The sequence below is a fragment of the Oncorhynchus kisutch genome, linkage group LG10 (genome assembly GCF_002021735.2).
Source record: "Oncorhynchus kisutch isolate 150728-3 linkage group LG10, Okis_V2, whole genome shotgun sequence".
In the NCBI taxonomy this organism is placed as follows: domain Eukaryota; kingdom Metazoa; phylum Chordata; class Actinopteri; order Salmoniformes; family Salmonidae; genus Oncorhynchus; species Oncorhynchus kisutch.
The window spans coordinates 9067101-9092960 of NC_034183.2; the positions used below are offsets into that span (position 1 = coordinate 9067101).

General features: G+C 46.4%; 1 protein-coding gene across 4 annotated transcripts in view; it reads left to right on the forward strand.

The window, feature by feature from the left end:
• LOC109898287 (unconventional myosin-IXAa-like) overlaps positions 1–25860 on the forward strand; it is a 274482-nt gene that overhangs the window by 211502 nt on the left and 37120 nt on the right. For 2 of the 4 annotated variants that reach the window (XM_031833015.1, XM_031833013.1), the window contains exons 14-30: positions 191–307; positions 1771–1846; positions 1991–2128; positions 3173–3212; positions 3456–3578; positions 4741–4821; positions 5269–5379; positions 5841–5963; positions 6645–6794; positions 10640–11367; positions 14228–15772; positions 16789–16867; positions 18089–18189; positions 20164–20270; positions 20725–20939; positions 24213–24329; positions 25657–25845. In XM_031833015.1, coding sequence (XP_031688875.1) covers positions 191–307; positions 1771–1846; positions 1991–2128; positions 3173–3212; positions 3456–3578; positions 4741–4821; positions 5269–5379; positions 5841–5963; positions 6645–6794; positions 10640–11367; positions 14228–15772; positions 16789–16867; positions 18089–18189; positions 20164–20270; positions 20725–20939; positions 24213–24329; positions 25657–25845 — 4040 coding nt within the window. The remainder of the gene's footprint in view (positions 1–190; positions 308–1770; positions 1847–1990; positions 2129–3172; positions 3213–3455; positions 3579–4740; positions 4822–5268; positions 5380–5840; positions 5964–6644; positions 6795–10639; positions 11368–14227; positions 15773–16788; positions 16868–18088; positions 18190–20163; positions 20271–20724; positions 20940–24212; positions 24330–25656; positions 25846–25860) is intronic. The other 2 variants (XM_031833016.1, XM_031833014.1) reach the window with 2 other exon arrangements.

Sequence of the window (25860 nt, forward strand, 5' to 3'; positions counted from 1 at the left end):
TGTTGAGCTTCCACATTAGGCTTCATCTCCTTCTGTTGCATGACATTGTCAAACCTTTCGCCAACTTAACACATGAATTATTCCTCTCTCGCGCTCTCTCTCTTCCTCTCTCTCTCTCTCTCTCTCTCTCTCTCTCTCTCTCTCTCTCTCTCTCTCTCTCTCTCTCTCTCTCTCTCTCTCTCTCTCCCAGTGAATGATGCTGCTGTACCGTGTGTTGTCAAGAGCGTGGACAGCTTCAGCTTCCTCCACCACCCTGTGCACCAGAGGAGCCTTGAGATCCTGCAGAGATGCAAAGATGAGAAATACAGTAAGAAAACTCCAAGTCCCACAATGCTCTCTGCTACCCAGCTCTCTTTTCCTGGGCTTACAAATAAGGAAGCAAACAATTAGCTAGTTCTGAATTAACTTGTTCTCACTCGATAAAAGGCCCAACTGTGTGATATTACAGCCGTTTTTGATCATTTAACACAGGGATGGGCTACTCAGGATGAGGGTGGATCTGAACTCGTCATGAGGGGCTGCAATTGCTTGTGGGTCTGCGTACCCAATTTTATAACTCATTTCCTGGAATTGTACACATTTAGCCATAAGGTAGAGAGAAATGTTTGCCGTTTTGAATATGATATCTGAGTGAGACTGACTAAAGTGACTATGGATAGATAATAAACAAAGTGTGTGTGGGGGGGTGGGGGGGGGGGGGTCAATGCAATTAGTCTGGGTGTCCATTTGATTAGGTGTTCAGGAGTCTTATGGCGTGGGGGTAGAAGCTGTTAAGAAGCCTTCTTGACCTAGAGTTGGCGCTCCAGTATCGCTTTCCATGTGGTAGCAGAGAGAACTTACTTGATCCAATATCTTGTTCTTACTTGATCTGATATCACCATTCAATAATGGAGTTGCATGTGTATCCTTCTCTCCTCATGTCTCTCTCTCTCCTCATGTCTCTCTCTCTCCTTAACTCTCTCTCTCCTCCTGTCTCTCTCTCTCCTCATGTCTCTCTCTCCTTAACTCTCTCTCTCCTCCTGTCTCTCTCTCCTTAACTCTCTCTCTCTCTCCTTAACTCTCTCTCTCTCCTTAACTCTCTCTCTCCTCATGTCTCTCTCTCTCAACTCTCTCTCTTCTCATGTCTCTCTTTCTCTCCTCAACTCTCTCTCTCCTCATGTCTCTCTCTTCTCATGTCTCTCTCTCTTCTCATGTCCCTCTCTCTCCTCAACCCTCTTTCTCCTCATGTCTCTCTCTCCTCATGTCTCTCTCTTTCTTCTCATGTCTCTCTCTCCTCTCATGTCTCTCCTCATGTCTCTCTCTCTCCTCAACTCTCTCTCTCCTCAACTCTCTCTCTCGTCTCTCTCTCCTCAACTCTCTCTCTCTCTCTCTCTCTCTCTCTCGTCTCTCTCTCCTCAACTCTATCTCTCTCCTCAACTCTCTCTCTCGTCTCTCTCTCCTCAACTCTCTCTCTCTCTCCTCAACCCTCTCTCTCCTCATGTCGCTCTCTCTCTCCTCATGTCCCTGTCTCCTCATGTCTCTCCTCATGCCTCTCTTGCCTCATGTCTCTCTGTCTCCTCAACCCTCTCTCTCCTCATGTCTCTCTCTCTCTCCTCATGTCCCTGTCTCCTCATGTCTCTCTCTCCTCATGCCTCTCTTGCCTCATGTCTCTCTGTCTCCTCAACCCTCTCTCTCCTCATGTCTCTCTCTCTCTCCTCATGTCCCTGTCTCCTCATGTCTCTCTCTCCTCAACTCTCTGTCCGTCCTCCCTTCCATCTCTGTCTTGTACAGATATCACTCGAAAGAATCCCCGGACGCCCTTGTCAGACCTCCAGGGCAGCAACACACTGAAGGAAAAGCCCACCAGGTACCTATCACACTGTTTTATGGATTCTCAAAGCATAAAAGTACTTTTTATGGATACAAATTACCCCTATTGCTCCTTCTCTCTTCTTCTTTTTCACTCTTTCTCCCCCCCCCCTCTCTTTCTGTCACTCTATCTCTCCTCTAGGGATGGTTATGGCGTGGGCTGTAACGGGCGCCGGTCCAGACAGGGTGGTCTGTCCTCCTCTGGCTCAGAGTTTGCTGACGGCATCTTCTTCAACTCTACTGGCAGCAAGCTGCTGGAGAGGGCACAGAGCATCCTCATGTGAGTATGACTACAAAGTCAAATCAAAGTGTATCGGCCGTGTTCACCGTTTTTGCAGACGTTATCACTGGTGCAGGGAAATGCTGATGTTTCCAGCAATATCTAGTACCACAATAACAATAAACACAATCTAAAAGTTAAAAAGAACAAAGACATTAAGACAGAAATATTAGAAGTCTGGGACCCAGAGTCAGAGTATGAATACATCTACAAAACATTAGGAACAGAGTCTGGAATATAATTACATCTACACTGAGTGGACAAAACATTAGGAACAGAGTCCAGAATATAAATACATCTACACTGATACACTGAATGGACAAAACATTAGGAACAGAGTCAGGAATATAATTACATCTACACTGATACACTGAGTGGGCAAAACATTAGGAACAGAGTCAGGAATATAAATACATCTACACTGATACACTGAGTGGACAAAACATTAGGAACAGAGTCTGGAATATAATTACATCTACACTGATACACTGAGTGGACAAAACATTAGGAACAGAGTCTGGAATATAATTACATCTACACTGAGTGGACAAAACATTAGGAACAGAGTCAGGAATATAAATATATCTACACTGATACACTGAGTGGACAAAACATTAGGAACAGAGTCAAGGAATATAATTACATCTACACTGATACACTGAGTGGACAAAACATTAGGAACAGAGTCTGGAATATAATTACATCTACACTGAGTGGACAAAACATTAGGAACAGAGTCAGGAATATAAATATATCTACACTGATACACTGAGTGGACAAAACATTAGGAACAGAGTCAGGAATATAAATACATCTACACTGAGTGGACAAAACATTAGGAACAGAGTCCAGAATATAAATACATCTACACTGATACACTGAGTGGACAAAACATTAGGAACAGAGTAGAGTATTGCCAAGTGTGACCATCACCATGAACGCTCAAGCCACAGTCAGAAACCATGGACAGGCAGTGGTCAATGTGTGTTCATATACAGTACGTTCATTCAGTAGTTTATCTGACAACCAATCTCTCTCCCAAAGGCGGAACAAAAACTACAAGTCCAAGCCCAGCTTACCGAAGGTAAGGTCCTGACAAAGTCGTGGCCATTTTAAACCTTGAAAGTACAAGTGATATTTTCTCTATGGTTTCTATGGGAATCTCAATAGTGATGAAATGGATTACATTACTACGGTGAATTTACAAAGCTTTATGGAGACGAGCACAGATGGACAGTAACAGTTTACAAGAGGAATAGTTCTGTGCATTCTTTGGAATAGTACACTGTCTGACCGTGTTCTTATGGCGCTTCCTGTATCTGAGCAGCACCTGTTGGACGTGAAGTCTCTGAGGTACCTGAGCAGCGTGACCCTCCACGACCGCATCACTAAGTCCCTCCTCCTCCTGCACAAGAAGAAGAAAACACCCAGCATCAGCGCCCAGTTCCAGGTTAGACTCCTCTCTCACCCTTTAGTGTCTCTGCGTCCTCATCTCTGCACAGCCCTCAAACCAACACCCAGCATCAGCGCCCAGTTCCAACACTACGTATCTCGAGGCACTTTGTGAAGATCTTAAGAATTATATAAATGAAAATATGTCATAGTGATGATCTCAGATCAAAAGGGCAAGAGGTTGATTTAGAATGGAACATGAGTCTACTATAATAAACAACATGTGCTTTTATACTACTTGGTTAATTCAACGTATTATGAGATGGTAATATGATGGGAAGCTAGGTAGAGCATGGCACTTGCAACGCCGGGATAGTGGGTTCGATTCCCGGGACCACCCGTGCATTAAATTGTATATACGCATGACTGTATTGTAAGTTGTTATTATTATTATTATTATTATATTACTAGTATTATTGTTGTTACTAGTATTATTGTTATTATTATTATATTATTACTAGTATTATTGTTGTTATTATTATTATTATTGTTGTTAGTATTATTACTAGTATTATTGTTGTTAGTATTATTATTATATTATTACTAGTATTATTGTTGTTGTTATTATTATTATTATTATATTACTAGTATTATTGTTATTATTATTATTATATTACTAGTATTATTGTTGTTACTAGTATTATTGTTATTATTATTATATTATTACTAGTATTATTGTTGTTATTATTATATTATTACTAGTATTATTGTTGTTATTATTATTATTATTGTTGTTAGTATTATTACTAGTATTATTGTTGTTAGTATTATTATTATATTATTACTAGTATTATTGTTGTTGTTATTAGTATTGTTTTATTATTATTATTATTATTATTATTATTGTTGTTGTTATTAGTATTAGTACCGTTCTATTATTATTATTGGTATTGTTATTAGTATTGTTTTATTACCGTTGCTATTATTGTTAATATTATCATTATTGTTGTTGTTGTTATTATTAGTATTGTTTTATTACCGTTGTTATTATTGTTGATATTATCATTATTGTTGTTGTTGTTATTATTAGTATTGTTTTATTATTATTATTATTGTTATTGGTATCGTTTATTATTATTAAAGTTATATTATTATTATTATTGTTGTTGTTATTGTTACATTACTAATGTTGTGATGTCATTGTCTCTTGCTGTGTGAAGGCCTCTCTCAACAAGCTGATGGAGACCCTGGGTCAGTCGGAGCCCTACTTTGTCAAGTGTGTCCGCTCCAATGCAGAGAAGGTACATTCAGATAACAGCTGCTGTAGGAACAGCTGCTTCAGTTAGGTCAGATGCTAATGTCACAATGAAACTGCGTAGCCCATTATAGCCAATTATACAATGTTTTAATCGTTCTTGGGTGTTTTAAATCTCTCTTTCCTTCTCTCTCTCTCTTATTATCTTTCTATCTCTCACTCTTTCTCTGTTTCTCTCTCACTCTTTCTCTCATCTCTCTCTCACACTTTCTCTGTCTCTTTCACTCTTTCTCTCTGTTTCTCTCTCACTCTTTCTCTCTCATCTCTCTCTCACTCTTTCTCTGTCTCTTTCACTCTTTCTCTCTTTTACTCTTTCTCTCTCTCTCACTCTTTCTCCCTCTCTCACTCTTTCTCCCTCTCTTTCACTCTTTCTCTCTCTGTCTCCTCTCTGTCTCTCTTTCTCTCTCTGTCTCTGTCTCTGTCTCTCTCTCAGCTCCCCCTGCGTTTCAATGATGCCCTTGTGCTCAGGCAGCTGAGGTACACAGGCATGCTGGAGACCGTCCGCATCCGCCAATCAGGATACGCCATCAAATACACCTTCCAGGTACACCTTCCTCACACCAACCAATCAGGATACGCCATCAAATACACCTTCCAGGTACACCTTCCTTACACCAACCAATCAGGATACACCATCAAATACACCTTCCAGGTACACCTTCCTCACACCAACCAATCAGGATACAGCATTGAAGTCACGGGCACAGATGATCATAACAGACACACCATACTGTGTATTACTTGGTTGAATGCACTGACTGTAAGTCACTCAGGATAAGAGCTTCTGCTAAATGACTAAATTGTAACTGTAAAAATTTACTGGTCAATGGTGCTAATTCTCATCGTTCAGTCCCATTGAACTGAATGTAGATGCCGTGATGTCACATCCATGCACTTGGAATGTAGTCAGTCTTATTTACAGGTTGTAAGACCCTAACTTGTATCCCTTCGAGGTCACTGTTGATTTAATGTTATTTTAGATCTCTTTTGTCTCGTCTTTTGCAGGACTTTGTGCGTCACTTTCGTGTGCTCTTACCAGACATCACTAGACCAACCAAGTCTGGCATCAGGGAGTTCTTTCGTCAAGTTCATCTAGCACCCGCTGGGTATCAAGTGGGCAACACAATGGTATTCTCTCTCTCTCTCTCTCTCTCTCTCTCTCTCTCTCTCTCTCTCTCTCTCTCTCTGTCTCTCTCTCTCTCTGTCTCTCTGTCTCTATCTCTGTCTCTCTCTCTGTCTGTCTGTCTCTCTCTCTCTCTCTGTCTGTCTGTCTCTCTCTCTCTCTCTCTCTCTCTCTGTCTCTCTCTCTCTGTCTGTCTGTCTGTCTGTCTCTCTCTCTCTCTCTCTCTCTCTCTCTCTCTCTCTCTCTCTCTGTCTGTCTGTCTGTCTCTGTCTCTCTCTCTATCGGTCTCTCTCTCTCTCTCTCTCTCTGTCTCTCTCTCTCTGTCTCTCTGTCTCTCTGTCTCTCTCTCTCTCTGTCTCTCTCTCTCTATCGGTGTCTCTGTCTCTCTCTCTCTCTCTCTCTCTCTCTCTCTGTCTGTCTGTCTGTCTGTCTGTCTGTCTGTCTGTCTGTCTGTCTGTCTGTCTGTCTGTCTGTCTGTCTGTCTGTCTGTCTGTCTGTCTCTCTCTCTCTCTCTCTGTATGTCTCTCTCTCTCTCTGTCTCTCTCTCTCTCTCTCTCTGTCTCTCTCTCTCTCTCTCTCTCTCTCTGTCTCTCTCTCTCACGCGCATTGCAGCCTTTCTGTTCCCTGGGTGTGGGTGTGTCTAGTCACTGCCGGCTCCTCCCCCCGGGTCTCTCTCTGTACTGCAGGTGTTCCTGCGGGATGCGGAGCGTCAGCGGCTGCAGGCTCTGCTCCACAAGGAGGTGTTAGGATGCATCGTAACGCTGCAGCGCCGCTTCCGAGCCCGGCTGGAGAGGAAACACTTCATCAACATGAGACAGGCCGCTGATGTCATCCAGGTGAGACGCTGTAGTCAGGGCACCACACCAGTCCGTGCCCTGTCACTGGGTAGAATCGATATGACAGTCAGTCTAACCATCGCGGAACATTGACTTGAATGGGAATGTCCATTCTTGTATTTCTATTTCTTGTTCTTTTTTAAAATTGTTTTTATTGAACAGAGGACAGTGGACAGAACACTGAAAGGTGAGGAGAGGTGAGAGTCAGAAGGGTCGGATTCAAACCCATGCCAACTCTAGTTTATGTGTGCCAGGGTCTGCAGCACCTCTAGACCACACAGGCCGCAGTAAATCCATTTCTGTCTGTTAACACTAGAAGCGCTGAGACTATCATTTTGACGGACATATACAGTGGGGAGAACAAGTATTTCATACACTGCCGATTTTGCAGGTTTTCCTACTTACAAAGCATGTACAGGTCTGTAATTTCTATCATAGGTACACTTCAACTGTGAGAGACGGAATCTAAAACAAAAATCCAGATAATCACATTATGATTTTTAAGTAATTAATTTGCATTAATTCACTCTTCACTCTTACTTGAGTCGTTTTCTATGTGGACAGATTTGGCTACTTCAGCCAACTTTGTGGCAACAGTTTCAGCCCTTTCCTGTTTCAGAGTGACAATTTACATAATCTATTATCTAACTGACTGACCAGTAGGGGAAGGCCCTTTCCTGTTTCAGAGTGACAATTTACATAATCTATTATCTAACTGACCAGTAGGGGAGGGCCCTTTCCTGTTTCAGAGTGACAATTTACATAATCTATTATCTGACTGACTGACCAGTAGGGTTCGAAGACCAGTGTAGTGACGCAGGGTAGTAGCCAGTAGTGACTGGCTACCTCACGCTCCACATTTATTTATTTTTACCTTTATTTAACTAGGCAAGTCAGTTAAGAACATATTCTTATTTTCAATGACGGCCTGGGAACAGTGGGTTAACTGCCTGTTCAGGGGCAGAACGACAGATTTGTACCTTGTCAGCTCGGGGGTTTGAACTCGCAACCTTCCGGTTACTAGCCCAACGCTCTAACCACTAGGCTACGCTGCCGCCCCAACTGAGAAAGAGGGGAAAATTGCTTTCCTGGAGGCCATATAGTTTCTGGAAGGGATACTTGGGTCCCAGTAGAGAGAAGTCAGTCTGCTGTCCAAATCATTGTCGGACTGAACAACAAACATACCAAATCAGCTCAGAACCTAGTGACAGACATGCTAAAACTCTAATCATGTTTAGTCGAATAATTGGCAATAAAATGATTACGCACACACGTCAACCGTCAATAGCAGTAGCTGTTTGAAAAGTTTATCATGTTAGGTTACAAGTGTTTAAAGACAACCATTTCATTGTAGAAGTGAACCAAAACAGAGAATTTAAATCTCGCAAAGTGATTTTTTTGTAACTTTTTTTTTACTCACGGCATATACAGTTGAAGTCGGAAGTTTACACGCCACAAATGTTTTGTTAACAAACTATCGTTTTAGCAAGTCGGTTAGGACTTCTACTTTTTGCATGACAAGTAATTTTTCCAACAATTGTTTACAGACAGATAATTTCACTCATAATTCACTGTATCACAATTCCAGTGGGTCAGAAGTTTACATGCACTAAGTTGACTGTGCCTTTAAACAGCTTGGAAAATTCCAGAAAATTATGTCATGGCTTTAGAAGCTTCTGTTGGCTAATTTACATCATTTGAGTCAATTGGAGGTGTACCTGTGGATGTATTTCAAGGCCTACCTTCAAACTCAGTGCCACTTTGCTCATCATGGGAAAATCGAAAGAAATCAGCCAAGACCTCAGGAAATAAAATTGGAGACATCCACAAGTTTGGTTCATACTTCATACAATTTCCACACACCTGAAGGTACCACGTTCATCTGTACAAACAATAGTACGCAAGTATAAACACCATGGGACCACGCAGCCGCCATACTGCTCAGGAAGGAGATGCGTTCTGTCTCCTAGAGATGAACCTACTTTGGTGCAAAAAGTGCAAATCAATCCCAGAACAACAGCAAAGGACCTTGTGAAGATGCTGGAGGAAACAGGTACAAAAGTATCTATATCCACAATAAAATGAGTCCTATATCGACATAACCTGAAAGGTCATTCAGTAAGGAAGAAGCCACTGCTCCAAAACCGCCATAAAAAAGCCAGACTACGTTTTGCAACTGCACATGGGGACAAAGATCATACTTTTTGGAGAAATGTCCTCTGGTCTGATGAAACAAAAATAGAACTGTTTGGCCATAATGACCATCGTTATGTTTGGAGGAAAAAGGGGGAGGCTTGCAAGCCGAAGAACACCATCCCAACTGTGAAGCACGGAGGTGGCAGCATCATGTTGTGGGGGTGCTTTGCTGCAGGAGGGACTGGTGCACTTCACAAAATAGATGGCCCCATGAGGAAGGAAAGTTATGTGGATATATTAAAGATACATCGCAAGACATCAGTCAAGGAGTTAAAGCTTGGTCGCATATGGGTCTTCCAAATGGACAATGACCCCAAGCATACTTCCAAAGTTGTGGCAAAATGGATTAAGGACAACAAAGTCAAGATATTGGAGTGGCCATCACAAAGCCCTGACCTCAATCCTATAGAAAACTTGTGGGCAGAACTGATAAAGCATGTGTGAGCAAGGAGGCCTACAAACCTGACTCAGTTACACCAGCTCTGTCAGGAGGAATGGGCCACAATTCACCCAACTTATTGTGGGAAGCTTGTGAAAGGCTACCCGACACGTTTGACCCAAGTGAAACAATTTAAAAGCAATGCTACCAAATACTAATTGAGTGTAAACTTCTGACCCACTGGGAATGTGATGAAAGAGTTCAAACCTGAAATAAATCATTCTCTCTACTATTATTCTGACATTTCACCTTCTTAAAATAAAGTGGTGATTCTAACTGACCTAAGACAGAGAATTTACTAGGATTAAATGTCAGGAATTGTGAAAACTGAGTTTCAAATGTATTTGGCTAAGGTGTATGTAAACTTCCGATTTCAACTGTAAATACAGACTACTGCTAATTTAGAAATGTTATTCTCTGGGGCCGTTAAATATATTTTTGTTCTGTAGCTGTGTTCATTTGTTTCAGTCGCCACAAAGAAACTGTGGGTTGAGTTTATGACTGTAGAGGGAAGTAGTCAACTTATTAAAGTGAGTTGTTCACAGAGAGTTTATTTTAGCCAGTCATTGGCTAAGGTGTGTATGTAAACTTCCGACTTTAACTGTACAATGTTCACTGGATTCTCCCTATGTAGCCCTTTAGATGACCTTTTGACTCCCTTGTCTCTCTCACCTCCTGCCTTGCTATATACCACCGTAGTAGAGCAGAAACGCTTCCTAGAAAGCACAAGTCAACCCAATGTGCACAGAGGTGAAAAAAAGAGAGAGCCAAGGCCATGTTCTGAGTGAGTTGTTCACAGAGAGTTTATTTTAGCCAGTCAAACATTCAGGCACTGTGTTTTGTTAAAATATCTGACGGGATATCCATGTCATCCTGTCATCGTATACGGGACAACAAACGTATTGCGTTCCAACAACTTCTATATCTTATTAACATATCTCAGTAGATGTTTACCTACTGGAGGTCTTTCTGGGATATATTCAGTTCACATGCAAATTGCGCCTTAAAGGGTCAGTTTTGTAAAATAAGCTTTTTCTTTCCTCCAAAGGATTCTCGACACTACTCCAGAACTCTACAACCACTAACATGCAATTCATTTCAATTTATACTTCAAAGATAACACCCCAGTCAAAAAACATTCTCAGTTTTTGCCACAAATATGACTTCACACTTTGTTAATTCATATTTCTCAATTCTCTCCTCTCCAAAGCGATGGTGGAGGGGCTGCCTGCTCAGACAGTTGGAGGCAGCAGCGGACCCAGCCGTCCAGGAGGAGGCAGCAGCGGACCCAGCCTTCCAGGAGGAGGCAGCAGTGGACCCAGCCGTCCAGGAGGAGGCAGCAGTGGACCCAGCCGTCCAGGAGGAGGCAGCAGTGGACCCAGCCGTCCAGGAGGCGGCAGCAGTGGACGCAGCCGTCCAGGAGGAGGCAGCAGAGAACCCAGCCGTCCAGGAGGAGGCAGCAGAGGACCCAGCCGTCCAGGAGGAGGCAGCAGAGGACCCAGCCGTCCAGGAGGAGGCAGCAGAGGACCCAGCCGTCCAGGAGGAGGCAGCAGAGGACCCAGCCGTCCAGGAGGAGGCAGCAGAGGACCCAGCCGTCCAGGAGGAGGCAGCAGAGGACCTAGCCGTCCAGGAGGAGGCAGCAGTGGACCCAGCTGTCCAGGAGGAGGCAGCAGTGGACCCAGCCGTCCAGGAGGAGGCAGCAGTGTGCCTGCAGGCATCGTGGAGGGGCTACAGGCAGTGCAGGCAGTTCCTGCAGTGGCGGGACTCTGCCCTGATAATACAGAGGCGCTGGAGAAACTGCATCCAGCACAGGGCTCTGGCGGCCATTACGGTGCAGACAGCCTGGCGTGTCTACAGAGAGAGAGCCCACGACCGTAGCACACGTGGTGCACTTATGCTGCTACAGGCAGCCTGCAGGGGCTACATGGCACGCTTGAGGTAGCTAGGAGTGATAAACATTTCTATTTTATGATATACACCGAGTATACCAAACATCAAGAACACCTTCCTAATATTGAGTTGCACCCCCTCCATCTTTTGCCCTCAGAACAGCCTCAATTTGTCGGGCATGGACTCTACAAGGTATTGAAAGCGTTCCACAGGGATGCTGGCCCATGTGGACTCCAATGCTTCCCACAGTTGTGTCAAGTTGTCTGGATGTTCTTAGGGTGGTGGACCATTTGTGATCCACATGGGAAACTGTTGAGCGTGAAAAACCCAGCAGCGTTGCAGTTATTGACACAAACCGGTGCGCCTGGCACCTACTACCATACCATGTTCAAAGGCACTTAAATATTTTGTCTTGCCCGTTCACCCTCTGAATTTGCCCACATACACAATCCATGTCTCAGTTTTCTCGAGGCTTAAAAATCCTTCTTTAACCTGTCTCCTCCACTTCATCTACACTGATTGAAGTGGATTTAACAAGTGACATCAATAAGGGAGCATAGCTTTCACCTGGATTCATCTGGTCAGTCTGTTATGGAACAATGTTTTTCTTAATGTTTTGTATACTCAGTGTACATAAAGATGGACAATATGGATTTATATTCTAAATATGATCAAACATAGTGTAACGGGTTTGACATGAGGTTATTGTTTGTTAGGGGTACCAGGTAGGTCGTGCTTATCAGAGAAAATATTCTCCTTTTTTGTTTGTGAGGGAATGAGTTCCATCTGGTCTGTCAAGTCTCCACCAATACAAAGGACTCATGTAAAAGTCAGGATGGAAATATACTTTAACAGAAACCCTTAAAACATTGGAAATAACTTCAAAACAACTATATTCTTTTGCGTTGGTTATAATTATTTTATTTATTTTTACATTTTTTATTTAAATAAAAAATAAATGATCTCCCACATAATAACATCACAGCACAACGATCTCTGGTTCCTCAAGCAAGTCCCGTACCTCAGGCCTAAAAAGAGTCCTGCCCGGTAAAGGAGTTCATGTGAACTCAAGTCACCTCAGTCACACAGTCTTTGCCTCTTCACAAAGTGTAGCTTAAACCGGTCTCAATCATACAATCAGAATCTCAACGTCTTCTACCACACAACTATAAAAGGTTACCAGAACTCCCAGTAGTCTTCACCAACCACTGAACACAACCCAACACGGTGTAAATCCCACTCAAACAGTCAGTCAATCCAATCCGCCAACAGATCTCCTACAGAGAAAGGCCAGTTTCTGCAGTGGCGGTACTCTGCCCTGATAATACAGAGGCGGTGAAGAAACTGCAGCCAGCACAGGGCTCTGGCAGCCATTACGGTGCAGAACAGCACAGGGCTCTGGCGGCCATTACGGTGCAGAACAGCACAGGGCTCTGGCGGCCATTACGGTGCAGAACAGCACAGGGCTCTGGCGGCCATTACGGTGCAGAACAGCACAGGGCTATGGCGGCCATTACGGTGCAGAACAGCACAGGGCTCTGGCGACCATTACGGTGCAGAACAGCACAGGGCTCTGGCGACCATTACGGTGCAGAACAGCACAGGGCTCTAGCGGCCATTACGGTGCAGAACAGCACAGGGCTCTAGCGGCCATTACGGTGCAGAACAGCACAGGGCTCTGGCGGCCATTACGGTGCAGAACAGCACAGGGCTCTAGCGGCCATTACGGTGCAGAACAGCACAGGGCTCTGGCGGCCATTACGGTGCAGAACAGCACAGGGCTCTGGCGGCCATTACGGTGCAGAACAGCACAGGGCTCTGGCGACCATTACGGTGCAGAACAGCACAGGGCTCTAGCGGCCATTACGGTGCAGAACAGCACAGGGCTCTATCGACCATTACGGTGCAGAACAGTACAGGGCTCTAGCGGCCATTACGGTGCAGAACAGCACAGGGCTCTAGCGGCCATTACGGTGCAGAACAGCACAGGGCTCTGGCGACCATTACGGTGCAGAACAGCACAGGGCTCTAGCGGCCATTACGGTGCAGAACAGCACAGGGCTCTGGCGGCCATTACGGTGTAGAACAGCACATGGCTCTAGCGGCCATTACGGTGCAGAACAGCACAGGGCTCTAGCGGCCATTACGGTGCAGAACAGCACAGGGCTCTAGCGGCCATTACGGTGCAGAACAGCACAGGGCTCTGGCGGCCATTACGGTGCAGAACAGCACAGGGCTCTGGCGACCATTACGGTGCAGAACAGCACAGGGCTCTAGCGGCCATTACGGTGCAGAACAGCACAGGGCTCTAGCGGCCATTACGGTGCAGAACAGCACAGGGCTCCGGCGGCCATTACGGTGCAGAACAGCACAGGGCTCTAGCGGCCATTACGGTGCAGAACAGCACAGGGCTCCGGCGGCCATTACGGTGCAGAACAGCAAAGACCAACTGAGATGTTTAGTCCCAAAGGAAGAAGTGAGAGGATCTGATCCGGGTTAATCTGGAGACACAACTACAAAGAACACTTTATAAATACAACAAAACATACAGAGTAAAGAAGAATACTTCCTCGTTCACCCCACTGTCACCCCCTTTTGCTCAACTGACGCTATCTATTTAATGGGGAATTAAAGGGCAGGCGCCTCGTGTGCAGGAGAAGCACAGACGGTTCAGACAAATTCAGGGACGTCACAATAGCTCTAAAAACACCTGAGTTATAATTGGTTAAAGAAAAAACACATTATGTGTATTTTAGTGCTAGGCTGGAACAAGAGCTTGCGTACCCTATTGTTCAAATGATTAGCCTTTCCATACACTGATGAAGAACACATTGGAGAAGAGTAGGAATGGAAGGTAGATTTGCTTTAGGCTGTGTTAGCTTACAGTTTGACTCCCTGTTTCCTGTAGGTTCACAGAACTAAAAGAGCAGAGTCAGCAGGAAAAGCAGTTGCTCAATGGACAAAGTAGCTCCACCACAGAAGAAGAGAAGACAGATAGGACCATGGGCCTGGATACGGACATCTCGGAGGACCATGTCGTCGAGATCACCCACCATCATGTCATCCAAGATGTCTCCACGGTCTGGCCTACTGAAGACTCTAATGAATCTAGGTGGAAGTGTTTGTTGGAAGAGGAAGAGGATAGAGAGAGCGAGAGAAGACCGTGTATAGACGAGTCCAGCAGACAGAGTATAGAGCCCAGCAGCCACAAGACACGGGCCAAGAGACAGAATCGGCGTATGAGGGAGCTGGAGCAGACCCAGTTCAGCCTGGAGCTACTCAAGGTGCGGACCCACAGAACAGGAGGGACTCTGCCAGAAGAGGAGACCCATGTACCCCCGTGTCCGGACAGCATCTCCTATCCCCTTGACGACCACCAACACCACCGGCCCTCCTCCCCTGGTAGCCACGGGAGCACCTCCATAGACGTCGAGGTGGAGGCAGGAGGTTACCCCGGTTACCATGTTAACCAGTCAGCGCCGCTCCGGACTTCTTCCCAAGAGGATTCGGTGGTAAAACAGAATGATCTGAGCCCCGGGACAGAGGAGCTACCGCCCATGCTACTGCCCCCTATCAAGGAGGTGGTAAAACAGAATGATCTGAGCCCCGGGACAGAGGAGCTACTGCCCCCTATCAAGGAGGTGGTAAAACAGAATGATCTGAGCCCCGGGACAGAGGAGCTACTGCCCCCTATCAAGGAGGTGGTAAAACAGAATGATCTGAGCCCCAGGACAGAGGAGCTACTGCCCCCTATCAAGGAGGTGGTAAAACAGAATGATCTGAGCCCCAGGACAGAGGAGCTACTGCCCCCTATCAAGGAGGTGGTGACGGAGGCTACACAATCCACCGTCTACATCCCCCCTGAGGACCACAGCAGTGAGCCCAAGCCTAAGCAACAGAGCCCCAACAAGCGTGTGAAGGAGAGGAGAGAGTCCTCCTCTCGAGGGCCCGTGGTGGTGGTCATCAGTATGCAGAAGGAGACCCAGCTGGACGAAGAGGAACTGCGGGCGGCAAAAGCCCAGGAGAGTGCACTCCAGATGGGTGTAACCCCTGCAACATTCTCCCCTACACCCATCGCTGGCCTGGAAGTATCAGAGAAGGCCCAGCCGCCTAGGACTGTTACCAAACCTCCGAGAGACTTAGCTGGGGTCGACATGTCTAGCTTTGTGCACTCCTCCAACTCCAGCCATGGCCTTTGTCCTTCCGAGGTAGATATCCAGATAGTTCTGGAGCCCAAGGCCCCCGCTGGTGAAGTCCCTCCCAGCCAGCAGGAGAGGAAGGCAGGCAGGCCAGCGCAGGACAACTGGGTCTCCACCGACAGGATCCTGGAGAGCAGGGAAGCAGCCTTGGCATCACAGAAGAAGACTCCGACCAAGAACATCATTGTCAATATGACTGAGAAGCCACCCTCCAGCGTCACGTTCTCACCCCGACGCAAGCTCCCCTTCTCCAAGTGAGTGTTTGACGTTGCTGTAACGTTGCTTTTGATGTTGCTGTAACGTTGCTTTGATGTTGCTGTAACGTTGCTTTGATGTTGCTGTAACGTTGCTGTAACGTTGCTTTGATGTTGCTGTAACGCTGCTTTGATGTTGCTGTAACGTTGCTGTAACGTTGCTTTGATGTTGCTGTAACGTTGCTTTTGATGCTGCTGTAACGTTGCTGTAACGTTGCTTTTGATGTTGCTGTAACGTTGCTTTTGATGTTGCTGTAACGTTGCTTTTGATGTTGCTGTAACGTTGCTTTTGATGTTGCTGTAACGTTGCTGTAACGTTGCTTTTGATGTTGCTGTAACGTTGCTGTAACGTTGCTTTGATGTGGCTGTAACGTTGCTGTAACGTTGCTTTTGATGTTGCTGTAACGTTGCTGTAGCGTTGCTTTTGATGTGGCTGTAACGTTGCTTTTGATGTTGCTGTAACGTTGCTGTAACGTTGCTTTTGATGTGGCTGTAACGTTGCTTTTGATGTTGCTGTAACGTTGCTGTAACGTTGCTTTTGATGTGGCTGTAACGTTGCTTTTGATGTGGCTGTAACGTTGCTTTTGATGTGGCTGTAACGTTGCTGTAACGTTGCTTTTGATGTTGCTGTAACGTTGCTTTTGATGTTGCTGTAACGTTGCTGTAACGTTGCTGTAACGTTGCTGTAACGTTGCTTTGATGTTGCTTTGATGTTGCTTTGATGTTGCTGCTCATTCAAAGCTTTGTTGTTCATTTGTTCTCTCAACACTAGCTTTATTTCTTTTTCACTGACAGACAATGTGTACAAATTGACACTTTAATTTCAATAAATGACCACTAAGTTGTTGTTTTTCTTCTAAATGGTCATGAAAATATTTCCTAATTCTGTTATTTTTCATTGTCTTGTACAGCAACAACATTGTAAAACACAGGAAAGATATATTCAAATATATTTGAATATGCAATGACATTTGAAAGGGTACAAAGAGATGTAACATCTTGTGACTGTATTGTAGGTCTGATAAGGACCTGGTGAACAAGGAGTGGTCGTTGGTCTCTGTCTCTAGAGCCACCACTGGACAGACCGCCAGAGAGGTGGGTTAACACAGTACACTACCCAAAGGAAACACACACACACACACATTGTGCATGTAAGTGTGTGTTTGTATAAGTTAAATGTGTTATTCATTTGTGTCATTCAAACTGTCAGTGTGTCTCTAAGTGATGTCTACTTACACTGTACAGTGCCTTCAGAAAGTATAGTTAGTCTCAAAAACACTGCAGTCGAACCTCTTCTAGGAATAGATAGTCTCAAAAACACTGCAGTCGAACCTCTTCTAGGAATAGATAGTCTCAAAAACACTGCAGTCGAACCTCATCTAGGAAGAGTTAGTCTCAAACACACTGCAGTCGAACCTCATCTAGGAAGAGAGTCTCAAAAAGACAGCGACTGAAAGTGGAGAGAATAATCACCCGTCGTACACACAGTACCCCAAAATGGCTGCTTCGAGTTTTATGTAACGGCCTTTATGTGGAACGACGTCCAGAGCTCTCTGAAATGAGATGTTCTGGTCCCTCTTTGGTCACTTCAGAGTCACGATCTCTATGTTGATAAAAAATGTGTCTGTTTTTTTCTCTTCATGTGTTTTGTTATACTGTATGTGTTTGGTGTATTTCTGCAGGGCTCATCTGTAAAATAGAACCTAGCATCAGTATGACTTCCTGTCAAAATACAGGTTCAATAAAATAAAATAAAAATGCCATGTCACTCTCCTCGAAACCTGATCTCAGAACTGTTTGGGCTGTCTCGCTAACTCTAATGGTCATCACAAACAGATCTGGGATCAGGTTAGTGCAACTAGTCATAGGCAGGAGAGCGGTCAGTGATGCATGCTGGAACCTTTAACCCATTGACACACCATTCTATTTCCCCTTCCACGTCTTTCTGAGAGCATGAGCTCTCTCTCTCTCACCCACTCGTGTCTCTTCTAGTTTAGTCGTTTTCTCAGAAAATATGTTGTACTATCTATGTCTGTACGTCTACTGTCTCAATGTGTAAATATGTCAGTTTGTTTGTAGACTGTTAGTTGTTGTTCTGTGCAGACGGAACGAGTGATGTGATAGGAACATGGGTGTATTGACATTTAAGTCTGATATTGCAAAAAATGTATATTCTGTCTCAAATGGGTCACCTCTCTCACCATCTTTTCCCGTTTCAGGATATGACTCATAAAACCATGGAAAAATATCCCGAGCCTTTGATGCCAACAACTGTCATATGTTGGGTAATAAAAGACTTCCCTTCCATTCTCCCAGGCTGCTCACAAGGAAGTGCAGAAGAGCATCCACAAGACCATGTCTTCAGGAGACCTGGGAAAGGTAGCAGTGCTTAGGAAGACATCCAGTCAGGATGGAAGGTAGCTTCTCCCTCCCTCCCTCCCTCCCTCCCTCCCTCCCTCCCTCCTCCCTCCCTCCCTCCCTCCCTCCCTCCCTCCCTCCCTCCCTCCCTCCCTCCCTCCCTCCCTCCCTCCCCTCCATGCCTGCCCTCCCTCCCCTCCATGCCTCCCTCCCTCCATGCCCGATCCTGCCTCCCTCCCTCCCTTCCTCCCACCCTGCTTCCCTCCCTCCCTCCCTCCATGCCTCCCTCCCTGCATCCCTCCATCCCTCCCTCCCTGCCTCCCTCCATCCCTGCCTCCCTCCCTTCCTCCCACCCTGCTTCCCTCCCTGCCTCCCTCCCGCTGCCCTCCCTGCCCCGCCTCCCTGCCTCCCTCCCTCCCTGCCTCCCTCCCTGCCTCCCTCCTCCCTCCCTCCCTCCCTGGCCTCCCTCCCTGCCTCCCTCCCTGCCTGCCTCCCTGCCTCCCTCCCTGCCTCCCTCCCTGCCTCCCTCCCTGCCCTCCCTCCCTCCCTCCCTCCCTCCCTCCCTCCCTCCCTCCCCCTCCCTCCCTGCCTGCCTGCCTGCCTGCCTGCCGCCTCCCCCTCCCTCCCTCCCTCCCGCCCGCCCTCCCTCCCTGCCTGCCTCCCCTGCCTCCTCCCTCCCATCCCTCCCTCCCTCCCTCCTCCCTGCCTCCCTCCCTCCCTCCCTCCCTCCTCCCTCCCTGCCTCCCTCCATGCCTCCCTCCCTGCCTCCCTCCATCCCTCCCTCTCTGCCTCCCTCCCTCCCTCCCTGCCTCTATAGCCCATATGGGGTGGCAGGTAGCCTCGAGGTTAGAGCGTTGAATTAGGAAGGTTGCTCGATCGATTCCTTGAGCTGACAAGGTAAAAATCTGTCGTTCTGCCCTGAACAAGGCAGTTAACCCACTGTTCCCCTGTAGGCCATCATTGTAAATAAGAATTTGTTCTTAACTGACTTGCCCGGTTAAATTAAGGTTAAATAAATAATATATGAGCCAGACACAATCATTCTGCAGACGCACAAAGAAGATTGTATTGTGTACCTTTTTTATATATATATATTTAGATCGGGCCGAGCAGATTCACCAGGACTGTTCTGGCTCGGAGTTGTCTCTGTATATTATTGTCCTTTCCAGCACTGTTTCAGCAACTAGTGTGACAAGGGTACTAGTCTGTTAACACAGCCGAGCAGATTCACCAGGACTGTTCTGGCTCGGAGTTGTCTCTGTATATTATTGTCCTTTCCAGCACTGTTTCAGCAACTAGTGTGACAAGGGTACTAGTCTGTTAACACAGCCGAGCAGATTCACCAGGACTGTTCTGGCTCGGAGTTGTCTCTGTATATTATTGTCCTTTCCAGCACTGTTTCAGCAACTAGTGTGACAAGGGTACTAGTCTGTTAACACAGCCGAGCAGATTCACCAGGACTGTTCTGGCTCGGAGTTGTCTCTGTATATTATTGTCCTTTCCAGCACTGTTTCAGCAACTAGTGTGACAAGGGTACTAGTCTGTTAACACAGCCGAGCAGATTCACCAGGACTGTTCTGGCTCGGAGTTGTCTCTGTATATTATTGTCCTTTCCAGCACTGTTTCAGCAACTAGTGTGACAAGGGTACTAGTCTGTTAACACAGCCGAGCAGATTCACCAGGACTGTTCTGGCTCGGAGTTGTCTCTGTATATTATTGTCCTTTCCAGCACTGTTTCAGCAACTAGTGTGACAAGGGTACTAGTCTGTTAACACAGCGAGCAGATTCACCAGGACTGTTCTGGCTCGGAGTTGTCTCTGTATATTATTGTCCTTTCCAGCACTGTTTCAGCAACTAGTGTGACAAGGGTACTAGTCTGTTAACACAGCCGAGCAGATTCACCAGGACTGTTCTGGCTCGGAGTTGTCTCTGTATATTATTGTCCTTTCCAGCACTGTTTCAGCAACTAGTGTGACAAGGGTACTAGTCTGTTAACACAGGAGTCTTCTGAGCTGTGTGACTGTGTGTTGCAGCAGAGTACGAGGGAAGTTACGGTTCTGGGGCAAGACCAAGCATGCAGAGAAGAAGCTGTCTAGAGACAAGCAGCAGTCCACACAGAGAGACGGCACTGACAAGATAGGTAAGACACTTTGTCCTGCTTTATCCAGAGGGGAAGAAGGACAGTAAAGTTCTGTTGTATTTCATAACACTGGACATGTGATATTAGGTTACACTCAACAATAAGACGCAAAACAAATTATGAACTAGGGTTGAATGCTGATTGGTTGACAGCTATGGAATATCAGACCGTATACCACGGATGTGACAACATGTATGTTTACTGCTCTAACTACGCTGGTAACCAGTTTATAATAGCAATAAGGCACCTCGGGGGGGGGGGGGGTTGTGTTATATTGCCAATATACTACGGCTAAGGGCTGTATTCAGTCACTCCGCGTTGTGTCGTGACTAAGAACAGCCCTTAGCCGTGGTCTATTGGTCATATACCTCACCCCCTCGGGCCGTATTGCTTAAATAGAAACAATTGTCTTCACAACATCCCTACTATATCTTTATGACCGTGGCGGGTTCAGACGGAACAACGTCTCCCCCCCACAGTCCCAACCTGATGGGGACTAGGGGACGGGAGACCAAGGAGAACAAGGAGCCCTCTCCCAAAGTGAGGCGGAGGCGCAGCGTCAAGATCAGCAGCGTGGTCCTAGAGCCCGCCCAGTGGGGGAACGACGCGCTACACATCCTCACCAGCACCCACGACTACAGGAGCATGAACGACTTTCTCATGAAGAAGGTAGGTACAGGCAGGCAGAGGGAAACAGGTACAGGCAGGCAGAGGGAAACAGGTACAGGCAGGCAGAGGGAAACAGGTACAGGCAGGCAGGGGGAAACAGGTACAGGCAGGCAGAGGGAAACAGGTACAGGCAGGCAGAGGCAAACAGGTACAGGCAGGCAGAGGGAAACAGGTACAGGCAGGCAGAGGGAAACAGGTACAGGCAGACTGGTAGACAGACAGACAGACTGGTAGACAGACAGACAGACAGACTGGTAGACAGACAGGCAGGCAGAGGGAAACAGGTCCAGGCAGGCAGAGGGAAACAGAGAGACAGACTGGTAGACAGACAGGCAGACTGGTAGACAGACAGGCAGACTGGTTGACAGACAGGCAGGCAGAGGGAAACAGGTACAGGCAGACTGGTAGACAGACAGGCAGGCAGAGGGAAACAGGTACAGGCAGGCTGGTAGAAAGACAGACAGACTGGTAGACAGACAGGCAGGCAGAGGGAAACAGAGAGACAGACAGACTGGTAGACAGACAGGCAGGCAGAGGGAAACAGAGAGACAGACAGACTGGTAGACAGACAGGCAGGCAGAGGGAAACAGAGACAGGCAGGCAGAGTAAAACAGAGAGACAGGCAGACTGGTAGACAGACAGGCAGGCAGACAGGTGTACATATTCTTACAACACTTGTACTACACCAGTGGTCACGAACACAGCAGTACTGTATTGTACTACCTACACCAGTGGTCACCAACACAGCAGTACTGTATTGTAGTATACCAGTGGTCACCAACACAGCAGTACTGTATTGTAGTAAACCAGTGGTCACCAACACAGCAGTACTGTATTGTAGTAAACCAGTGGTCACCAACACAGCAGTACTGTATTGTAGTACACCAGTGGTCACCAACACAGCAGTACTGTATTGTAGTACACTAGTGGTCACCAACACAGCAGTACTGTATTGTACTACCTACACCAGTGGTCACCAACACAGCAGTACTGTATTGTAGTAAACCAGTGGTCACTAACACAGCAGTACTGTATTGTAGTAAACCAGTGGTCACTAACACAGCAGTACTGTATTGTAGTAAACCAGTGGTCACTAACACAGCAGTACTGTATTGTAGTAAACCAGTGGTCACCAACACAGCAGTACTGTATTGTAGTAAACCAGTGGTCACCAACACAGCAGTACTGTATTGTAGTACACCAGTGGTCACTAACACAGCAGTACTGTATTGTAGTAAACCAGTGGTCACCAACACAGCAGTACTGTATTGTAGTACACAGTGGTCACCAACACAGCAGTACTGTATTGTAGTAAACCAGTGGTCACCAACACAGCAGTACTGTATTGTAGTAAACCAGTGGTCACCAACACAGCAGTACTGTATTGTAGTACACAGTGGTCACTAACACAGCAGTACTGTATTGTAGTAAACCAGTGGTGACCAATCAAGATCACTTTCTGATTCAAAATGGAGGCTGAGATCTACCGGTCAGAATTATTTTGAAACTTGACTTAAATATGTTGATGATGCCTGTTCAACATGAACCTATTAATAACAGTTCTGTGATATTATAATAATAATATATGGTTTTGTATTACTTGTGAGGCACAGCTGAGTGAGCATACAGTGAAATAATTAGCTTTATTTTATTGGGCTGATGGTGCCTGCATCGGAGGGTCTGTCTCTCGCCGTCGGACGGTCCCTCTCCCCCCTCCTCCGACACTGAGGAGGGGCACTGTCTTCCAGCTGATGGCGAAATTCAATTCACACCACATTATTTCTGCCTCATGCACAAATTCATGTTGTTCCTTCTATGACCAGAGAAAGTGAAATATTCCATTATATATATATATATATAAAAAACACAACCGCTTATAATAACAAAGCCTATCAACACACTTTGCTATTTATTCATTGAAGCTGCAGTGCCGGTTTCAGTGTGAGTGGAGAAGCGCATTTCATGTCGTACGAAGTGTTAAACATGAAGTCATACAACATCAGCTCTTTGTTGTATTCGCTGACAGTCTCTCTAGTCCTGGTTTTAGACGTTTTGAAATCTCACTGTATCGAGGAAGCTGCAGACACTGTGATCTGAGACATCTGATTGGACAGTGGGAAGCTGCAGACACTGTGATCTGAGACATCTGATTGGACAGTGGGAAGCTGCAGACACTGTGATCTGAGACATCTGATTGGACAGTGGGAAGCTGCAGACACTGTGATCTGAGACATCTGATTGGACAGTGGGAAGCTGCAGACACTGTGATCTGAGCCATCTGATTGGACAGTGGGAAGCTGCAGACACGGTGATCTGAGACATCTGATTGGACAGTGGGAAGCTGCAGACACTGTGATCTGAGCCATCTGATTGGACAGTGGGAAGCTGCAGACACTGTGATCTGAGACATCTGATTGGACAGTGGTAGGCCTGTTGGTGCACCTGATTTGCTCTTCGGGCACTCCGAGTACGCAGAGTTTATACCGTCAGACACATGAAATGGTTCACAATGGGAACACTTGACAGGACAGCTGAAACAAGTGCACCTACTGCCAACAGCTCGAGACAGAAAACAGTAGGAATGCAAGGCAATTATCTTTGTTTAGTTTTTTCCATCGACCTGGAATGCCTTACAGATCGACCAGTCGATCGCCATCGACCGTTTGGTGACCACTGTGCTACACCGTATAACACAATAGTCACAACATATTTACACAGCAGCCACATACTGACCATATTATTATAGATCAGTGATCTGGACTCTGATATTACTACAGATCAGTGATCTGGACTCTGATATTATTATAGATCAGTGATCTGGACTCTGATATTATTACAGATCAGTGATCTGGACTCTGATATTATTATAGATCAGTGATCTGGACTCTGATATTATTACAGATCAGTGATCTGGACTCTGATATTATTACAGATCAGTGATCTGGACTCTGATATTATTACAGATCAGTGATCTGGACTCTGATATTATTATAGATCAGTGATCTGGACTCTGATATTATTACAGATCAGTGATCTGGACTCTGATATTATTACAGATCAGTGATCTGGACTCTGATATTATTACAGATCAGTGACCTGGACTCTGATATTATTACAGATCAGTGATCTGGACTCTGATATTATTACAGATCAGTGATCTGGACTCTGATATTATTACAGATCAGTGACCTGGACTCTGATATTATTACAGATCAGTGATCTGGACTCTGATATTATTACAGATCAGTGATCTGGACTCTGATATTATTACAGATCAGTGACCTGGACTCGGAGGACTGTCAGAAGGACACCTTGGTGGACGTGGTCTTCAAGAAAGCTCTGAAGGAGTTCCGCCTCAACATCTTCAACTCCTACTCCACCGCCCTGGCTGTGAGTATCACTATGGACATGGCGTACTGTCGTTGTACATGGTTAGGTTGTTGGGTGCTGGGCACTCCAATGACAACCATCAGTGACCACACAAGGCTTTTTCCTCAGACAGTGGCTGACCCTATTGTAGCACATAAATCAATGTCTGTAGTCTTGCCTCCTTTCTACCTCCATGTCCTTCCTCATCTCTGTCTTCCATACTACTTTACATAGTAATACTCTAATCATTATCTCTGTCTTCCATACTACTTTACGTAGTAATACTGTAATCATTATCTCTGTCTTCCATACTACTTTACATAGTAATACTGTAATCATTATCTCTGTCTTCCATACTACTTTACATAGTAACGCCGTAATCAATTGCATTATAGCACTTTCTCACAAGATCTCAAAATGCTTTAGATTATCATGTATGGGCTGGTCCTATCCACAAATACCTCTTCTTCCAAATATCTCTTAACCTCCCCTCTCTCCTTCTTCTCCCCCTATCCCTCTCTCCTCCTTCTCCCCCTGTCCCTCTCTCCTCCTTCTCCCCTATCCCTCTCTCCTCTTCCTCCCCTATCCCCCTCTCCTCTTCCTCCCCTGTCCCTCTCTCCTCCTTCTCCCCCTGTCCCTCTCTCCTCCTTCTCCCCTATCCCTCTCTCCTCTTCCTCCCCTATCCCCCTCTCCTCTTCCTCCCCTGTCCCTCTCTCCTCCTCCTCCTCCCCTATCCCCCTCTCCTCCTCCTCCCCTGTCCCTCTATCCTCCTCCTCCTCCCCTGTCCCTCTATCCTCCTCCGCTGTCCCTCTCTCCTCCTCCCCTGTCCCTCTCTCCCCCTCCTCCAATGTCCCTCTCTCCCTCCTCCCCCTGTCCCTCTCTCCTCCTCCTCTCCTATCCCTCTACCCTCCTCCTCCTCCCCCGTTCCTCTCTCCTCCTCCTCCTCCTCCCCTGTCCCTCTCTCCCCCTCCTCCCCTGTCCCTCTATCCTCCTCCTCCTCCCCTATCCCTCTATCTTCCTCCTCCTCCCCTGTCCCTCTATCCTCCTCCTCCTCCCCTGTCCCTCTATCCTCCTCCTCCTCCCCTATCCCCCTATCCTCCTCCTCCTCCCCTGTCCCTCTATCCTCCTCCTCCTCCCCTGTCCCTCTATCCTCCTCCTCCCCTGTCCCTCTATCCTCCTCCTCCTCCCCTATCCCTCTATCCTCCTCCTCCTCCCCTGTCCCTCTATCCTCCTCCCCTATCCTCCTCCTCCTCCCCTGTCCCTCTATCCTTCTCCTCCTCCCCTGTCCCTCTCTCCTCCTCCTCCCCTGTCCCTCTCTTCTCCTTCTCCCCCTGTCCCTCTCCTCCAGATGGATGACGGTAAGAGTATCCGTTATAAGGACCTGTACGCCCTGTTTGAACACATCCTGGAGAAGAACATGCGGCTGGAACAGAGGGACTGGAGCGAGTCGCCCGTCAAGGTCTGGGTCAACACCTTCAAGGTCTTCCTGGATGAGTTCATGACTGAGTACAAGCCCATGGACGGCACCATAATCAAGGTAGTGTGGGTTCTT